The 17,009-nt window shown below is 46.3% G+C and overlaps 1 protein-coding gene across 1 annotated transcript in view; it reads right to left on the reverse strand.

Moving 5' to 3' along the window:
• Window positions 1–17,009, reverse strand: part of LOC116991527 (insulin-like growth factor-binding protein 4) — an 83,520-nt gene that overhangs the window by 9,259 nt on the left and 57,252 nt on the right. The window contains exon 2 of the mRNA XM_033050194.1: window positions 4,842–5,038. Within this exon, the coding sequence (XP_032906085.1) occupies window positions 4,842–5,038 (197 nt within the window). The remainder of the gene's footprint in view (window positions 1–4,841; window positions 5,039–17,009) is intronic.

Here is a 17,009-nt window from a genome sequence, read left to right on the forward strand (position 1 = left end):
TAGAAATACAGCATGAAAATAGGTACTGCATCTACTGCATCCGCTGCTCTAGATGCCAGCTGATTTACATCGGTGAGACTAAGCGGAGGTTGGGCGATCGTTTCGCCGAACACCTCCGCTCAGTCCGCAAGAACCTACCTGACCTCCCGGTGGCTCAGCACTTCAACTCCCCCATTCCCAATCCGGCCTCTCTGTCCTGGGTCTCCTCCATTGCCAGAGTGAGCAACACCGGAAATTGGAGGAACAGCACCTCATATTCCGCCTGGGTAGTCTGCGGCCGGCGGCCATGAACATTGAATTCTCCCAATTTTGCTAGCCCTTGCTGTCTCCTCCCCTTCCTTAACCCTCGAGCTGTCTCCTCCCATCCCCCCGCCCTCGGGCTCCTCCTCCTCCCCTTTTTCATTCCTTCTCCCCCCCCACCCCCTATCAGTCTGAAGAAGGGTTTCGGCCCGAAACATCACCTATTTCCTTCGCTCCATAGATGCTGCTGCACCCGCTGAGTTTCTCCAGCATTTTTGTGTACCAGGTTTCTAGATTAATTGGCTTTGGTAAAATTGTACATTGTCCCTAGTATGTAGGATAGAACTATTGTGCAGGGTAATCATTGGTCGGCATGGACTTGTTGGGCCGAAGGGTCTGTTTCTGTGCTGTATGTCTAACTAAACAGAGAGATACTTGATGCAAACCTGCTCCAGAGTGTTCAGAACCTCAGACTGGGGCTGAGGTTCACCTTCCAACAGGACAACGACACTAAGCACACAGCCAAGACAATGCAGGAGTGGCTTTGTGACAAGTCTGTGAATGTCCTTGAGTGGCCCAGCCAGAGCCCGGACTTGAACATCTCTGGAGGGATCTGAAAATAGCTGTGCATCGACGCTCGCCATCCAACCTGACAGAGCTTGAGAGGATCTGCAGAGAAGAATGGGAGAAATCACCCAAATACAGGTGTACCAAGCATGTAGTGTCATACCCAAGAAGACTTGAGACTGTAATCACTGCCAAAGATCCCTCAACATAGTACTGAGTAAAGGGTCTGAATACTTTTGTAAATATGATATTTCAGTTATTTCTTTTTAATTACTTTGCAAAAATTTCTAAACCTGTTTTCGCATTTTAATTATGGGGTATTGTGTGTAGATTGATGATAAAAAAAATAATAATTTAATCAATTTTAGAATAAGATTGTAACATAACAAAATCTTGAAAAAGTGAAGGGGTCTGAATACTTTCTGAATGCACTGTACCAAGCCAATTGACCTACAAACCCGAACGTCTTTGGAGTGTGGGAGGAAACCAAAGTATTCGGAGGAAACCCACGTGGCCACGGGGAGAATGTACAAACTCTGCACAGACAAGCAACCATAGCCAGGATCAAAACCAAGTTTATGGCGCTGTAAGGCAGCAACTGTAATACTGCGCCACCCGTACCATTTCACAAACATTTAACTGGCGGTGGATGTAAGCTGCTAGAGAATTGAAGCTGCCTGAAGTGGAGTCATTGAATTCATGCATTCATAGTAGGAGAGAGTCTGAAAACTCAAATCAATCATAATAACTTCAATGTGCAAAGTGACTCCAGTCCAAATACGAGCACATAGAAATAAAAGGCAGTGAATGCTGATTGTTTTAAGGATAACTGTTCTGTTAACATGGGAATAATGTATTGACATAATTTAGCAATGGCAGAAAACTAAGATTTTATGATAAGGAGCACCATTATTCAATTTAATGTCGAATAGACGGCAACCTCTGAAGTGAGTATTACAATCATTGTTGGACAGAATACAGATATTAAGTTCATTCAAACCAAAGATCTACAGATTTCAGCATTGTAAGTTAATTAAGGAATTTAACATTACTCAGAAAAACAGTTCTGAAGTAGACTTGTTCTGGATGTTACTTCTCTCCAAGCTCTATATATTAGATATTACAACTTATTTTCATACAACGTAAGGACAAAAGAAAATGAGAAACAAGAGGAGATGATGGAGGAAGACAAACAGTCCCTTGAGCTATTGCTGCTATGCAGTAAGATCATAACGAATTCAAACTTGGCACAAACTTACACAACGTTCCTTGGTAGCTTCTCAGTTTAAATATCAGTCAATCTTCAGCTTGAATGTATTCAATGACTTCACCTTGTTGCTCACTGGGCTAGAGCATTCCAAAGATTTCTGACTAATGGAATAAAGGAGTAGACTATTTTCTAAATGGGGAGAGTATTCAGAAATCGGAAGTGCAAAGGGATTTGGGAGTGCAGGTGCAGAATTCCCAAAAAGCTAATCTGCAAGTCGAATTGGTAATAAGGAAGGTGAATGCATTGCCAGTATTTATTTTGAGTGGGCTTGAATACAAAAATGGGGATGTAATGCTGCGGGGTTATAAGGCACTGGTCAGAACGCATTTGGAGTATTGTGAGCTAATTTGGGTCCCAGATCTGAGCGAGAAAGGATGTTGCTAAACTCTCGTCGGAGAGAAACATGCTCTCTCGCTGCTTTCTCTCGGTGATTCCTCCTGCTAGCTATGTATCTCCCACTCCCCTGACATCAGTCTGAAGACGGGTCTCGACCTGAAATGCCACCCATTCCTTCTCTCCAGAAGCTGCCTGTCCTGCTGAGTTACTTAAGCATTTTAACCATATATAACAATTACAGCACAGAAACAGGCCATCTCGACCCCTCTAGTCCGTGCCGAACCCCTAGTCCCATATACCTGCGCTCAGACCATAACCCTCCATTCCTTTCCCATCCATATAACTATCCAATTTATTTTTAAATGATAAAAACGAACCTGCCTCCACCACCTTCACTGGAAGCTCATTCCACACAGCTACCACTCTCTGAGTAAAGATGTTCCCCCTCATGTTACCCCTAAACTTCAGTCCCTTAATTCTCAAGTCATGTCCCCTTGTTTGAATCTTCCCTACTCTCAGTGGGAAAAGCTTTTCCACGTCAACTCTGTCTATCCCTCTCATCATTTTAAAAACCTCTATCAAGTCCCCCCTTAACCTTCTGCGCTCCAAAGAATAAAGCCCTAACTTGTTCAACCTTTCTCTGTAACTTAGTTGCTGAAACCCAGGCAACATTCTAGTAAATCTCCTCTGTACTCTCTCTATTTTGTTGACATTTTGTGTCTATCTTTAGTTGCTGGAAAGTGTCTGTGACTGAGTAACTGCCTCCACCACCACTGTCTTGCTTTCATGGTCTTGGATGATAGGTTAGAATCAGTCTACAGCAGCACAGTGGCATCGCGGTAGAGTTGCTGCCTTACAGCACTTGCAGTGCTAGAGATACGGGTTCAATCCCGACAACGGATGCGGTCTGTACGGAGTTTGTATGTTCTCTCCGTGACTGCGTGGGTTTTCTTTGAGATGTTCTGTTTCCTCCCACACTCCAAAGACATACATGTTTGTAGATTAATTGACTTGGTATAAATGTAAATTGTCCCCAGAATGTGTGGGATAGTTTTAATATATGGGGATCGCTCGTTGGCGTGGAATCGGTGGGCCGAAGGGCCTGTTTCCGCGCAGGATCTCTAAAATTAAAAAACTTAACTAAAACAGTCAATATTGATGATGGATCGAAGATAGGTAGTGCAATTTAAAAAAATAAGAGGAAACACTTCAAAACTGTATAGGTTTGCAGGTTAATTGGCTTGGTATAAATGTAAATTGTCCTTGTGTGCATAGGATAGAGTTAATACACGGAAATCGCTGGTCGGTGCGGACTCGATGGCCAAAGGGCCTGTTTCCATGGTGTATATCTAAACTAAAGTAAACAAATTTAACATTTTTGATTTTCGTATTTGGATAAACAAATTACTGAGAGGATAATTAAACATCTTCCTAAATAAAGAATATCTATATTACTAAAAGTCTAATCTTGACCGCTTTTGGACCATTGTGCTGCGATTTCTGAGAGAACGCCGCCACCTACGGCCGTCATTTTTGGCCACCTCGCTCAGAGCCCGTCTCCGTCTTCCAGGACGGGAGGATTTTTCCCATTGATGAAAAATCAGAGAGATATTAATGGGTTTTTTTAATTCACAATTCTCTCTGCTGCCCCCGCTGGCGGCAGGGGGGAGGAACTCTAAAACCCGGAAGTGTAGTCCCTCACTCAGTCTCTGCCAGACCCAGGAAGCGAGAGGGTCACGGCTCTCTGAGCTGCGAATAACACTGAGCGCACGTCTAATCCACGGTGAGTCCCCTCGATGCGACTGTAAAGTGGCTGCTGCCCAATTGTTTGCCTCGCCTTTTTTAAAAGTTTGTGTTCACAAAATGAATTTTGGTTGTCAGGTGGCTGCTGCCCAATTGTTTGGCTCGCCTTTTTAAAAAGTATGTTTTCACAAAATGAATTTTGGTTGCCAGGTGGCTGCAGCCCAATTGTTTGCCTCGCCTTTTTAAAACGTTTGTGTTCACAAAATGAATTTTGGTTGTCAGGTGGCTGCTGCCCAATTGTTTGCCTCGCCTTTTTTAAAAGGATTGTGTTCACAAAATGAATTTTGGTTGTCAGGTGGCTGCTGCCAAATTGTTTGCCTTGGCTTTTAAAATCGTTGCAACAGTTGGCTGCCAGCCCAAGAATCCATTCGGCCCACAATGGCTATACTAGCCCTATGGAAACCAGTATCTTCAGCCCACAACACCCATACTAGCGCAACAGAAAGCCCCCCTCCCCACTGGCGAGCAATATTGGAATTGGTGGAGAGGTGGCCAGCCCTCCCGTGTGATGCTGGGACCCAACGGGTCCCACTTAGTCTAGTTCTTTATAAAACCTCACCAGAGTCAACCCACCAATAACTTAATCACGTTTTCCCCAAAGATTTCACAAAATTCTGGTTCTTACCAGTTGCTCTCTTGGTTTCTGTTTGTAGTTCCGGGCTCTCATTCCCATCTGCGCATCAGCTGAGTTCCGTGTATCGAACAGCCTGTCTGTTATGGTGTGCCCAGGTACAGGCGGAAAACGGACGATGGGGCCTGTTTGGGTGCCTACCGTACCATCTGGACTAGGACTCTCAATTTCGACTTCAGTGGCCTGTGTTTCTGAAAATGGCAATATTCACATAATAATGAGAAAGTTTGAAGTATCAATAGAATTGCACATTGAATGTATGTTGCCATGAGAGATCACATTTAAGGCAATGATAACTCTACCTGAGTGTATCTCTATATGAGCCTCATTGAAGTAAAGCGTATCTGACAAAGTAACTTCAGTATGAAAGATCAAATTTGAACTGATAACAGTAAATCTCTAGAAATCTCGCATTTTCTCTTAGATGTTACAATTAATTTATATTAGAGAAATGGGCCATTGCACATTTTATTTTGTTAATGATTTCAAGCCACATAATTTACAAACATAAAGCTCAAAGCTACTGTAATACTTTCACTATGGTACTGTTGAACACTGCAAGGGAATTTAATTCATTAAGTGCCACTAAACAGTAACTGAATGCATGGTCAATTAATCTATGCTTTAGAAGTACTGATTGACTAGTAGTGAACTATATGATCCCTGTAGATTACGTACTCAAACCTTGGTGCAGAGCCGAAACCTACAACTATGGCAAGTGTTATATTCATTGAAAAAATGGGCAATTGTCTTGCTGACCAAGGTCAACTCATAGAAATGAAGTTCAGCTTCAAAAAGCTGAATTGTGAATTCCTTTGAACTTAATGCCTCAATCTTGCAAATTTCATTAATCTTTCAGGTTACACACTGGAGGTCAATTCTAGTTTACCAAGGGTCTGCCGAGACAAATATGGTGGGTTTGAAAGGTAAAACGTTTCAACAGAATTAAAAAAAACTTTCTTAAAATTTGTCTTTAATGAGCCATGCAACATGATTAAGAGTGCTGGGCATTTTAAGGAGTGTTCAGATTGTCCAGCCTGCAAATTCAAACAGTGTCGAACAGAAATAAATGGAACTCATTTGGGGAATTTAACTTGAGAAAATGCCCTTTAAAAACTGTCAACATCCTATTGTACAAAAAATAACCTTGGTTAGATAAATATTCTGTTTGGCTCCACAGTATTCAGTAAAATATAACACCTTAAGACAATGCTGTAGATATAGATAAATAATTATAAGGACTTTGGAGGAAATTTTACTTTCTCCATTTAGATAACCCTAAATTAATAATTAAGACGGGTGATTCATCCTTCATCTTCAATTCAATTGTAAGTTCATCTCATGTACTGATGCACCTGAGGCACCTTTCTAGGCCATTTGATAACAAAAGCCCCAGTTTATTTGCCACTTTAACTCCTCTTTTTCCCTGGTCTTCTGAAATGACACTCCATGGTGTTAAGAAGTTGCACAAATGGCAGCTGGCTGCCAACTCTCTCCGATGTGGCTATTCTACATGTATAATCTCAAGCAGTAAGCATCAGGGATCTTCGGTAAACAGAAACATCACAGTCAAGTTTGATCCTCTCGTATCTGACATTAAACACAGGAATCAAAGCAACTTTTTCCCTTCGTAAAACACAAAGGATGTTGAGGAGAACTGTAGATTATGAAGTCAACAAGGATTAAACTAAATTATGCTGATAAAGACCTAGAAATGTCATTTTATAACTAACCAAACAGATACTTCCAGAATTTTTACCACTTGTTAATGAAAATTAAGTATCACGCTAGGCAATATGATTGGTTTGTGTTACTCTACTTTGAGATCACTCATTTTTATGTCCCCTAGCCTACATATACTGCCTCATCCATAAATAGGCACCATAAATTGTGACTTCCATCACTAAGAAGGTAATAGAAGCTGACACATTGGAACATGTGAGACTGCAAGATTTTCTGTGAGTCTCAAATCATTCAGATTTTGAAAATGACACTCTTCCTACACTGTTGTTAGGTTTAAATTTGTGGTGTATCTTCATTACAAGCGGTTCAAGAAGTACCACAATTTCTCAAGAAATAATTGGGATGGGAATGGAATTCTGACCATGCCAATATCATCCACATACCCTGCACAGATTAAAAAAAAAGAGGCATTCCTCTGTCACCTGTTGAAAGATAGGTTTTGAGCCCAGATCAGTCTAATCAGCCACACCATACACTGTGCCTGCTATAAACTATAGAACGACCAACAAACAACATTATTACAAGGTGGAATTCCTAAGGATTCTGTCAATTAGCCAGCCTTGGACCTTTGAATTAAAGACAGGTTCTCATTAACTTATTGTTAAATCTCGCACGCTTAAATTTACTGCAAAAAATGTAATTCAAAAAATCCTGATGTGTTTTTTCCGCAGTCACTGAACCTGCTCCAGAGGATCCCTCATCAAAATCCTCACATTAAACATAACTGAATAGAAGTTATTGTTCACCTTACTTGAAAAATTGCAAGACAGGCATAACCATACCACATCAGAATATACCACATGTACAACAACCACAGGTTCCAAGGTACACACAAATGCTGGAGAAACTCAGCAGGTGCAGCAGCATCTATGGAGTGAAGGAGATAGACAACGTTTCGAGCCGAAACCCTTCTTCACACCCTTCTTGAGTCTGAAGAAGGGTTTTGGCCCGAAACGTTGCCTATCTCCTTCGCACCAGTTGTAGTTGTAGTGGGGTCGCCATGTAGTTATGGGTAGTCGAGGTAGTCGTAGGCTTCTTAAAAGTGTCTCCACTCCTTCTCCCCCCTTCTCTTCTCCCCCCTTCCCCCACCTCTTTTAAAGGACTTACCGTACACTGTGCTAGCCGTCTTAACCATCCTGTTCATAGTGTGTCTGTATCATCTTGACTTTGCACCGTGTGAATTTCACACAGCGCTCCCCCGCTTTCCCTGGCCCCCGCCTTTGCGATGTGTTTGTGTGTGTGTGTGTGTGTGTGTTCCACTCTGACAGTCGCCGTTCCTGTTCCCGGTTTTTCAGGCAGTGCCGCGAACTTGACAGTCGCCGGCAGTCTGCTGAAAAATCGCCTACGTGGGACAGGCCATTAAAGCAAATAAAATAGATTATGGTGAGGACTCTTAAAGAGGCAGGACCACTGTGAGGATCAGTTGAAGATTCTGGTGGTGACTGACTGGATGACAAGGGGCCAAATGGAAAGACCATAGTCCTCTGCAAAGCTGCCTCCCTCCTTTGGAAGATGCAGTCTTCACTGCCATCTCAATAACTTTCAGTATTATCCATAGGCTACTGGCTCTTGGAAGCAATGGAAAAAGTAATGGAAATAAAGGAAATTTACTGGAGAAGTGGCGACACTCAGCTTTCAATTGTATTGATTAGCTGATATTGCTTGGTAAGCCCAATTATTTCAGTCTCACTAAGCAAAATTAAGAGCAGTGATCTTGGGATTTCTGAAGGAGTCAATGTTTGGCAATGTTTGATAGATGGACTCCAATGCACCTCAGACTGCAAATTATGGGGCTCAGAAATATAGATGGACATTTCTTTAGGTAAAGCAAATGCATATGATGCAATCTATAATTTAAACTAAAGTGGAGACAAGTTAATGACATAGTAAGTATATTATTTCCATTCTTACCAATTTCACCCATTTATCTGTTTGATTACAACTGGTAACTTAATAAGTATTTTTTCCTATTTTAACCAAAGAAATCTTTGACATTTTGCTGGATTTGTATTTTTTCTCCCTGGTAGATTAATAATCTTTCTCCCATGTACTCAACGCTTGTTCCATTATTCTGTTTGTAATGTTGTGATTGCATTCACTAAAACAGAGGAGATTGTGGAATCATTTGAAACTGGTGTATAAACAAAGAGATGGGAGAAATGTAGCCATAAGCAGATCAACCAGAGGCTGAGATGACATGGATATAAAGCTCAGTTACAGTAAATGATCTTGGGGTGGTGCTATGCATTACAGCCATTAATGATGAACCAAAGACAGCCAACATTTTAGAAAAGGCAGCTAAAGGAAAAGGGAATAAAATAATATAAAGACTGTAGCCAAATATATTATGAGCTGCTGTTTGCATGCAGAGAAAGAAATTCAATTGCAGCAGCAGGACCACTTAATTTGTAGATTCTACTTTAGGTTTTTTGCAAATTCCTACCATTTGCCAACCTGCAGGTTTTCACTAAAAGCTCATATAGAATAGAATGCCTTTTATTGTCATTCAAACAGCTTGATTTGAACGAAATTGCATTTTCTACAGTTTTACATTACAAAAAATCCCAAGACCCACTCTTAACACAAATTACACAAACATCCATCACAGTGAATCTCCAACACCTCCTCATTGTGATGGAAGGCAAAAGTCTTATCTCTTCTCTTTGTTCTTCTCCAGCGGTCCAGCAGTCCAACTGCAGCGTCGAGGCGATCTGGGGCTCCCGATGTTAAAGCCCCCGGCGGGCGATGGTATGTCCCGTGGTTGTTTAAGCCACGCCGGGCGATGTTAGACCCCGCTTCGAGTCCTTTAAACCCCGCGATTCCAGTGGGAGAAGTTGCCATTGCGGGAGCTCCGAAAAGCTGTCTCCCACCAGGGACCTGCAGGTCACGATGTTCCTGTCCACCGGGCCTGTGGCCGGAGCCTCCAAACCTCCGAAGTCGGGTCGCAGCCGCACGCCACCACAACTCCTCCCGCTCCGCAATGTCAGGTCCGCAGGCTCCGCCACTGGAGCCCTCAGGTTGGTTCCGGCTGGAGGCCGCCGCCGGCTCCACAATGTTAGGTCCAACGACATCGGAGACCCGACAGGAAAAATGTCGGGTCCCCGTCAGCGAAGAGACAAACGGTTTCCCACCCCCCACATATACACAGCTAAAGAAAAATAATAAAAACTAGACTCAAGACATACATTTACCAAGACAAAAATAAAAAAAACACTGACGGACTGTAGTCGAGCCGCTGCCGATAGGCACCGCCACACCACTCTTTGTACATATTTGGACCATTGAAATTTGCCACTTGAACATGATGGCATGAAATATATTAGGCTTTTATTGGTGGTTTGGCAGAGACGTGTCGGCAAATTGTTCTTCATTGGTCACTTTGGCGTTGACTTCTGTGGTGGTACTTAACGGTATAGAGGCCAGATGTTGCTGAAAATGGCTTCCCACTCTGCAGCTGGACTCAACACTGAGCCCAGGATAAAGTGTATGTAGACTGATGGGAGGAACTGGACGCACCAAATCTGCTCCTCACCTTACTGTTAGCAATGGTTGGGCTAAATGAAAATTAGAGATAGAAACTGAAAAATCTTTGTAAAAGGCCAGTCAGGCACCATGTGTGGAAAGAATTTCCCTTTGTAAAAACAAGGAACTACAGATACTGGTTTATGAAAACCCACTAAGTGTGTGCCAATCAGCGATCACCCCATACACTAGCACTAACAATCCTGCACACGGGACAAATTTACAATATACAGAAGCCAATGAACCCAAAAAACGATACATCTTTGCAATGTGGGAGGAAACCGGAGCATCCGCAGAAAACCAATGCAGTCACAGGGAGAACATACAAACTCCGTACAGTACAGCACCCAAGGTCAAGATCAAACGCAGGTTTCTGGCGCCGTAAGGCAACAGCATTATCGCTGTGCCACTGCGCTGTCCTTGGGATTGGGAGGAAACTGGAACATTTGAAGGTAATCCCTGTGGTACAGGGAAAAAATGCAAACCTCACACAGACAGTCGCTGCGGTCAAGGTGAAACAGCAGCTAGATGATGGCTCTACCAGTGCTAAAATGGTAGACTCAAAATGCTGGATTAACTCAACGGGTCAGGCAGCATCTCTGGAGAAAAGGAATGGGTGATGTTTCGGGTCAAGACCCTTCTTCAGATGCTGCCTGTCCTGCTGAGTTACTCCAGATTTTTGTGTCTATCTTCAGTTTAAACCAGCATCTGCAGTTCCTTCTTACACACTGCTATGTTAACAGTACCGTTACAAGTACTGAAGGTTTGTACTTCTTCTTCAGACTCAATGAATCTATTTTGATATGATTTAATGTTTCGTAAGCTCAACAGATCATCTTCCTTCACAACAGCAGTTTTATACCACCACTACTCTGTTCCAAACTACCTAGTACACACTCCTCACATGCCATTCTGCATTAAAGCTATTGGTTAAATGAACCTCACCACCCACTTGCTGGACAAATGAATGGATTAGGAAGTGAAATTAGATTTGGTTAAATCATTGCTTTCCCAATTTAGATGGTATTGTAGCGACGCCTGCTGGCGCACGCAGGTATCAAACCCGGCGTTCGTAAGCCACGGTCACGTGACTCGGGAGGGGCTGCTTGTTTTTGCGCGGTTTTGCTTTCGCGCGGTTTTGCTTCCGCGCGGTTTTGCGTTCGCGCGTTAGTTCAGCCCTGACCACAGATGTGGCCAGACGTGTCATAGAAACATAGAAACATAGAAAATAGGTGCAGGAGTAGGCCATTCGGCCCTTCGAGCCTGCACCGCCATTCGATATGATCATGGCTGATCATCCAACTCAGTATCCCATCCCTGCCTTCTCTCCATACCCCCTGATCCCTTTAGCCACAAGGGCCACATCTAACTCCCACCTCCTGTTTAAATTCCATTCGGAATATTTTGGAGGACCAAGAAACCAAGAACCAAGAAAAAAAATATAGCCAATGAACTGACCACAACTACCTTCTGTGGCAGAGAATTCCACAGATTCACCACTCTCTGTGTAAGAAATGATTTTCTCATCTCGGTCCTAAAAGACTTCCCTCTTATCCTTAAACTGTGACCCCTAGTTCTGGCCTTCCCCAACATCGGGAATAATCTTCCTGCATCTAGCGTGTCCAACCCCTTAAGAATTTTGTAAGTTTCTATAAGATCCCCCCTCAATCTTCTAAATTCTAGCGTGCACAAGCCGAGTCTATCCAGTCTTTCTTCATATGAAAGTCCTGCCGTCCCAGGAATCAGTCTGGTGAACCTTCTCTGTACTGCCTATATGGCAAGAATATCTTTCCTCAGATTAGGAGACCAAAACTGTATGCAATACTCCAGGTGTGGTCTCACCAAGACCCTGTACAACTGCAGTAGAACCTCCCAGCTCTTATACTCAAATCCTTTTGCTATGAATGCTAACATACCATTTGCTTTCTTCACTGCCTGCTTTGAATTCCTACTTTCAATGACTGGTGTACCATGACACCCAGGTCTCGTTGCATCTCCCCTTTTCCTAATTGGCCACCATTCAGATAATAGTCTTTCCTGTTTTTGCCATTAAAGTGGATAACCTCACATTTATCCACATTATACTGCATCTGCCATACATTTGCCCACTCACCCAACCTATCTAGAGAACCTGTGTACTGAAAACTGAACTTTCGATTAAAGATCCGTTTGAAACTTCAGTTGTCGTTCTTGAGACCGCCAAATTGGTAACCCCGACCTGTCAAGCCGTCGTTAGACAAGAGAATTTTGCAGGAAGACTGCGTTCCTGCAGAATCAGCCAGCATGCAGCAGGGCTCACCGGCCTTCAAATTGCCATTGTTTTGGCCTGACCAACCTCAGGTGTGGTTCGCCCATGTTGAGGCACAGTTTCACCACCAACGCATCGTAGCGGTCGACACAATGTATTTCCATGTGGTGGGGGCTTTGCCACAGGACTGTGCCTCGAGGCTGTTGCCCTACATCAGGGACCCACCGACCATCGGCAAATACGAAGGGCTGAAGGCCCTGCTGCTCCACGCTTACGGTCTCAGCCGCAGAGACAGGGCAGCGAAGCTACTGCACATGTACAGTGTCGGCGATGGGCGGCCATCCACCATCGTGGTGAAGATGTTAGCCCTGATGGACTGGCACCGCCCGTGTCTGCTTTTCGAACAGGCGTTCCTGGAGCAGATGCCTGACGAAGTCCAACTAAAGCTCGCCGGAGCCGATTTCAGCGGCCCCCAACAACTCGCGGAGAGAACTGATGAACTGTGGGCACACAGACGGCGGGATATGTTTGTTTTTGCCCGCCCCCTGGTCACTCAGCGGGTGCAGCCGAACCGACATCGGGAGGAGGAAGAAGCCCAGCCCAGCGCCGAAGAAACATCGCCGCTGGTGTTACTACCATCAACGATATGGGCCCGAAGCCCGAAGATGTCGGAGCCCCTGCTCGTACCAGGGAAATGCCTCGGCCGATCGTCCATAGAGGCGAACGCGATCAGCCCAAACCAAACCCTCTACGTCTGTGATCGCCATTCGGGCCACCGTTTCCTGGTGGACTCCGGTGCCCATGCCAGCATCCTGCCTCCGAGCGCCCGAGATATTCGCGCCGGTAAGGTAGGACCCGTCCTCTCGGCTGTTAACCGGACCGACATTCGCACTTACGGTACACGGACCCTGGACTTAAATTTCGCCTCCCGCCAGTACAGGTGGAAGTTTATCATTGCTGATGTCGCCCAACCGATCCTGGGGGGCCGACTTCTTGCATGCGTTCTCCCTGTTAGTCGATGTGCGAGGTGGACGCATGGTCCCTGTGTTGGACCTGTGGCCTGCCAAGCCGCGCCGCCCGTCCACGTCCCTACAGCAACTCAACGAGGTAGCTGAGATCCAGCTCGCCGACTGCCCAGGGTTGCTCATGCCCCGGTTTGACGGGGCTGCGCTCCTTCATGGCGTGGTCCACAACATTCCCACCGAGGGCCCCCCGGTACACGCCCGCGCAAACCGTCTCCCGCCCGATAAACTGCGCATCGCACGAGATGTGTTCCAGCTTATGGAGGACATGGGGATTGTCCGGCGGTCGGGTAGCCCTTGGGCTTCCCCGCTACACATGGTGCCCAAAGCGTCCGGGGGTTGGAGACCTTGCGGTGATTACAGGCAATTGAACGCGGTAACAACAGCCGATCGGTACCCAGTCCCAAACATCCAAGATTTCTCGACTCATTTGGAAGGTGCAACCTTTTTCGCGAAGGTTGACCTTATTCGCGGGTATAATCAAATTCCGGTCCATCCCGACGACGTCCCAAAGACGGCCACCATCAGCCCTTTTGGCCTTTTCATATGGCTTAGAATGGCTTGGCCTGAAGAACGCTGCTCAGGCGTTCCAAAGGTTAATGGATCAGGTCGGTCGGGGTTTGCCGTTCATATTCATCTACCTCGATGGTATTCTGGTGGCCAGCAGCTCGCAGGCAGAGCACGTCAGGCACCTCCGCCTGCTTTTTGAACGGCTGCGCAAACACGGGTTGGTGATCATCCCCGCAAAGTGCCAGTTCGGATTGCGTTCCATTTCATTCTTGGGTCATAGCATCACCTCCCACGGCGCGCAGCCGCTGCCCGCGAAGGTCAACGCCATCTGTCGCTTCCCGAGGCCCCTATCAGTCAAGGGTCTACAGGAGTTTATCGGGATGGTTATCTTCTACCACCAATTCGTCCCATCAGCAGCCGCCATCATGCGGCCGTTGTTCCAATGCCTGGCCGGTAAGCCCAAGAACCTGGTCTAGTCCAAGGAGGCGCAGAAGGCGTTCGATGGGGCTAAGACTGCATTGGCCAACGGCACTATGCTAGAACACCCTAGGGCATCAGCCCAAACAGCCCTCACCGTGGACGCTTCCGACGTCGTGATAGGCGCCGTCCTCAAGCAACGCCTAGGTAGTCACTGGGCGCTGATGGCATTTTTCAGCAGGCAGCTACGAGGCCCCAAAGTTAAGTATAGCGCTTTCGACCGGGAGCTCTTCGCACTCTACCTAGCGATCCGCCATTTTCGCTATTTCCTGGAAGGGCGTGCTTTCACCGCATTCACAGACCACAAGCCACTCACATTCGCCTTGACCAAGGTATCAGACCCCTGGTCCACCAGACAGCAACGGCACCTCGCCTACATTTCCGAATTCACGTCCGATATTCGGCATGTTGCAGGGAATAACGGCATGACGCATTGTCCCGTCCAGCACTGCACGAAGTTTCAGCGCTAAGTCTAGGCGTAGATTATGAGGAGCTGGCTGCTGCCCAACAGGCAGATGCCGTTATGGAGTTTTACCGCAATGCTGAATCAGGTCTCAAGCTGGTTAAGGTACCTTGCGGCGCCGCCGGCGTGCGAGTCCTTTGCGATATCTCACAAAAGCCCGTCCCATTGTCCCGGTTGCTTAGCGGCGTCGGATTTTCGCCACTATCCACAGTCTAGCGCACCCGTCCATTCGCGCCACCTCTGCCTTGATCGCGGAGAAGTTCGTCTGGCATGGGTTGGAGAAGCAGGTCGCAGCATGGGCTCGTTCTTGCGTCCCATGCCAGACATCCAAGGTACAGAGACATGTGCGCCCGCCGGTACAGGATTTTGCCGTCCCGGACGGCAGGTTCCTGCACATCCATGTCGACCTGGTGGGTCCCTTGCCGTGTTCGCGCGGGGCTACTCACCTACTGACCATCGTGGACAGGTTTACCAGGTGGGCGGAGGCAATACCGTTAACGGATACCTCCACTGAGGCATGCGCAAGGGCCATTGTCTCGAATTGGATCGCTCGTTTCGGGGTCCCCTCAGATATCACTACCGATCGTGGGGCCCAGTTCATGTCCTCCCTGTGGTGCGGTATGGCGCAGCTGTATGGCGCGAATCTGCATCAGACTACTGCTTATCACCCAGAATCCAACGGGTTGGTTGAGCGTTTCCACAGGCACCTCAAGTCAGTGTTGAAAGCTCGACTCACCGGCCCAGATTGGATCGACCAGTTGCCTTGGGTCCTCCTAGGTATCAGAACCACGCCTAAGGAGGACCTCAAAGCCTCCTCGGTCGAGTTGGTTTACGGCTCGGTTTTGCGAGTTCCTAGGGATTTCTTGCCTGTCCCCCAGGATCAAGAGGTCCCGGTTTCAGCATTGTAAGCTGACCTTCGCGAGCGGGTGCGCGCTTTGGTCCAAGTCCCTACTTCCCGGCATGGTTCGTCTTCGGTGCATGTGCCTACTGTGTTACGGGATTGTGCTTATGTTTTTCTCCATAGAGATGCTCATCGCTCGCCGTTACAGCAGGTGTACGAGGGTCCGTACAGGGTGCTCAGTACTGGTGCCTCGACGTTTACGTTGGACATGGGTGGCAAGGAGAAATTCGTCTCCGTGAGCCGCCTTAAGCCAGCACACATCGACGAGGATAGCCCAGTGACAGTGGCTACTCCGCGGCGTAGAAGACGTCCACCGGCCGTTTTACCGCCCTCTGCACCTGTTACCCCCGGTCATGTTTCTCCGGTCCCTTTTGTTACGCCCGTCCCTCATTCGCGTTCTTCGCGTCTGTCCGGTTCTCTTTTGCCGGCCCCTACTGTTACGCTCGCCCCGCGACCTCGAACTACGCGTTCCGGTCGAACCGTCCGGTTACCCGTGTGTTTCCGTACCGCGGATTCTGGGGGGGGCATGTAGCGGCGCCTGCTGGCGCATGCTGGTTTTGAACCTGGCGTTCGGAAGCCGCGGTCATGTGACTCGGGAGGGGCTGCTTGTTTTCGCTTGGTTTTGCTTTTGCGTGCTTTTGCTTTCGCGCGTTAGTTTAGCACTGACCACAGATGTGGCCAGATGTGTGTTGAGGCCTGTGTACTGAAAACCGAACTTTCGATTAAAGACCCGTTTGAAACTTCAGTTGTCGTTCTTGAGACAACCAAAGTATGACACTTTTTATGCTCTTACTCCTGTGTCATAATTGTTAATTATTTAAGGATATGTAAAACTAACTTATTCATAGAAAAATGTTGTTTGTGAATTTAAATCGTCAAAATGAAAGGTACTTAATGTTCAAATTTACATTGCTTATAGCAAATAAGAACTGTTTGCTTAAAAGGGCACTGGTGAACATGGCTTGAAACTAAGTTTTGACTCGACTAACATAGAAACATAGAAACATAGAAAATAGGTGCAGGAGAAGGCCGTTCGGCCCTTCGAGCCTGCACCGCCATTCAATATGATCATGGCTGATCATCCAACTCAGTATCCTGTACCTGCCTTCTCTACATACCCCCTGATACCTTTAGCCACAAGTGCCACATCTAACTCCCTCTTAAATATAGCCAATGAACTGGCCTCAACTACCTTCTGTGGCAGAGAATAGTAAGATTAAACGAGAATTTACCAGTTTGAAGTTTGATCTGTATTTATAAGTAGTTACGATGAGGG

This window comes from Amblyraja radiata, chromosome 2, assembly GCF_010909765.2.
Source record: "Amblyraja radiata isolate CabotCenter1 chromosome 2, sAmbRad1.1.pri, whole genome shotgun sequence".
In the NCBI taxonomy this organism is placed as follows: Eukaryota; Metazoa; Chordata; class Chondrichthyes; order Rajiformes; family Rajidae; genus Amblyraja; species Amblyraja radiata.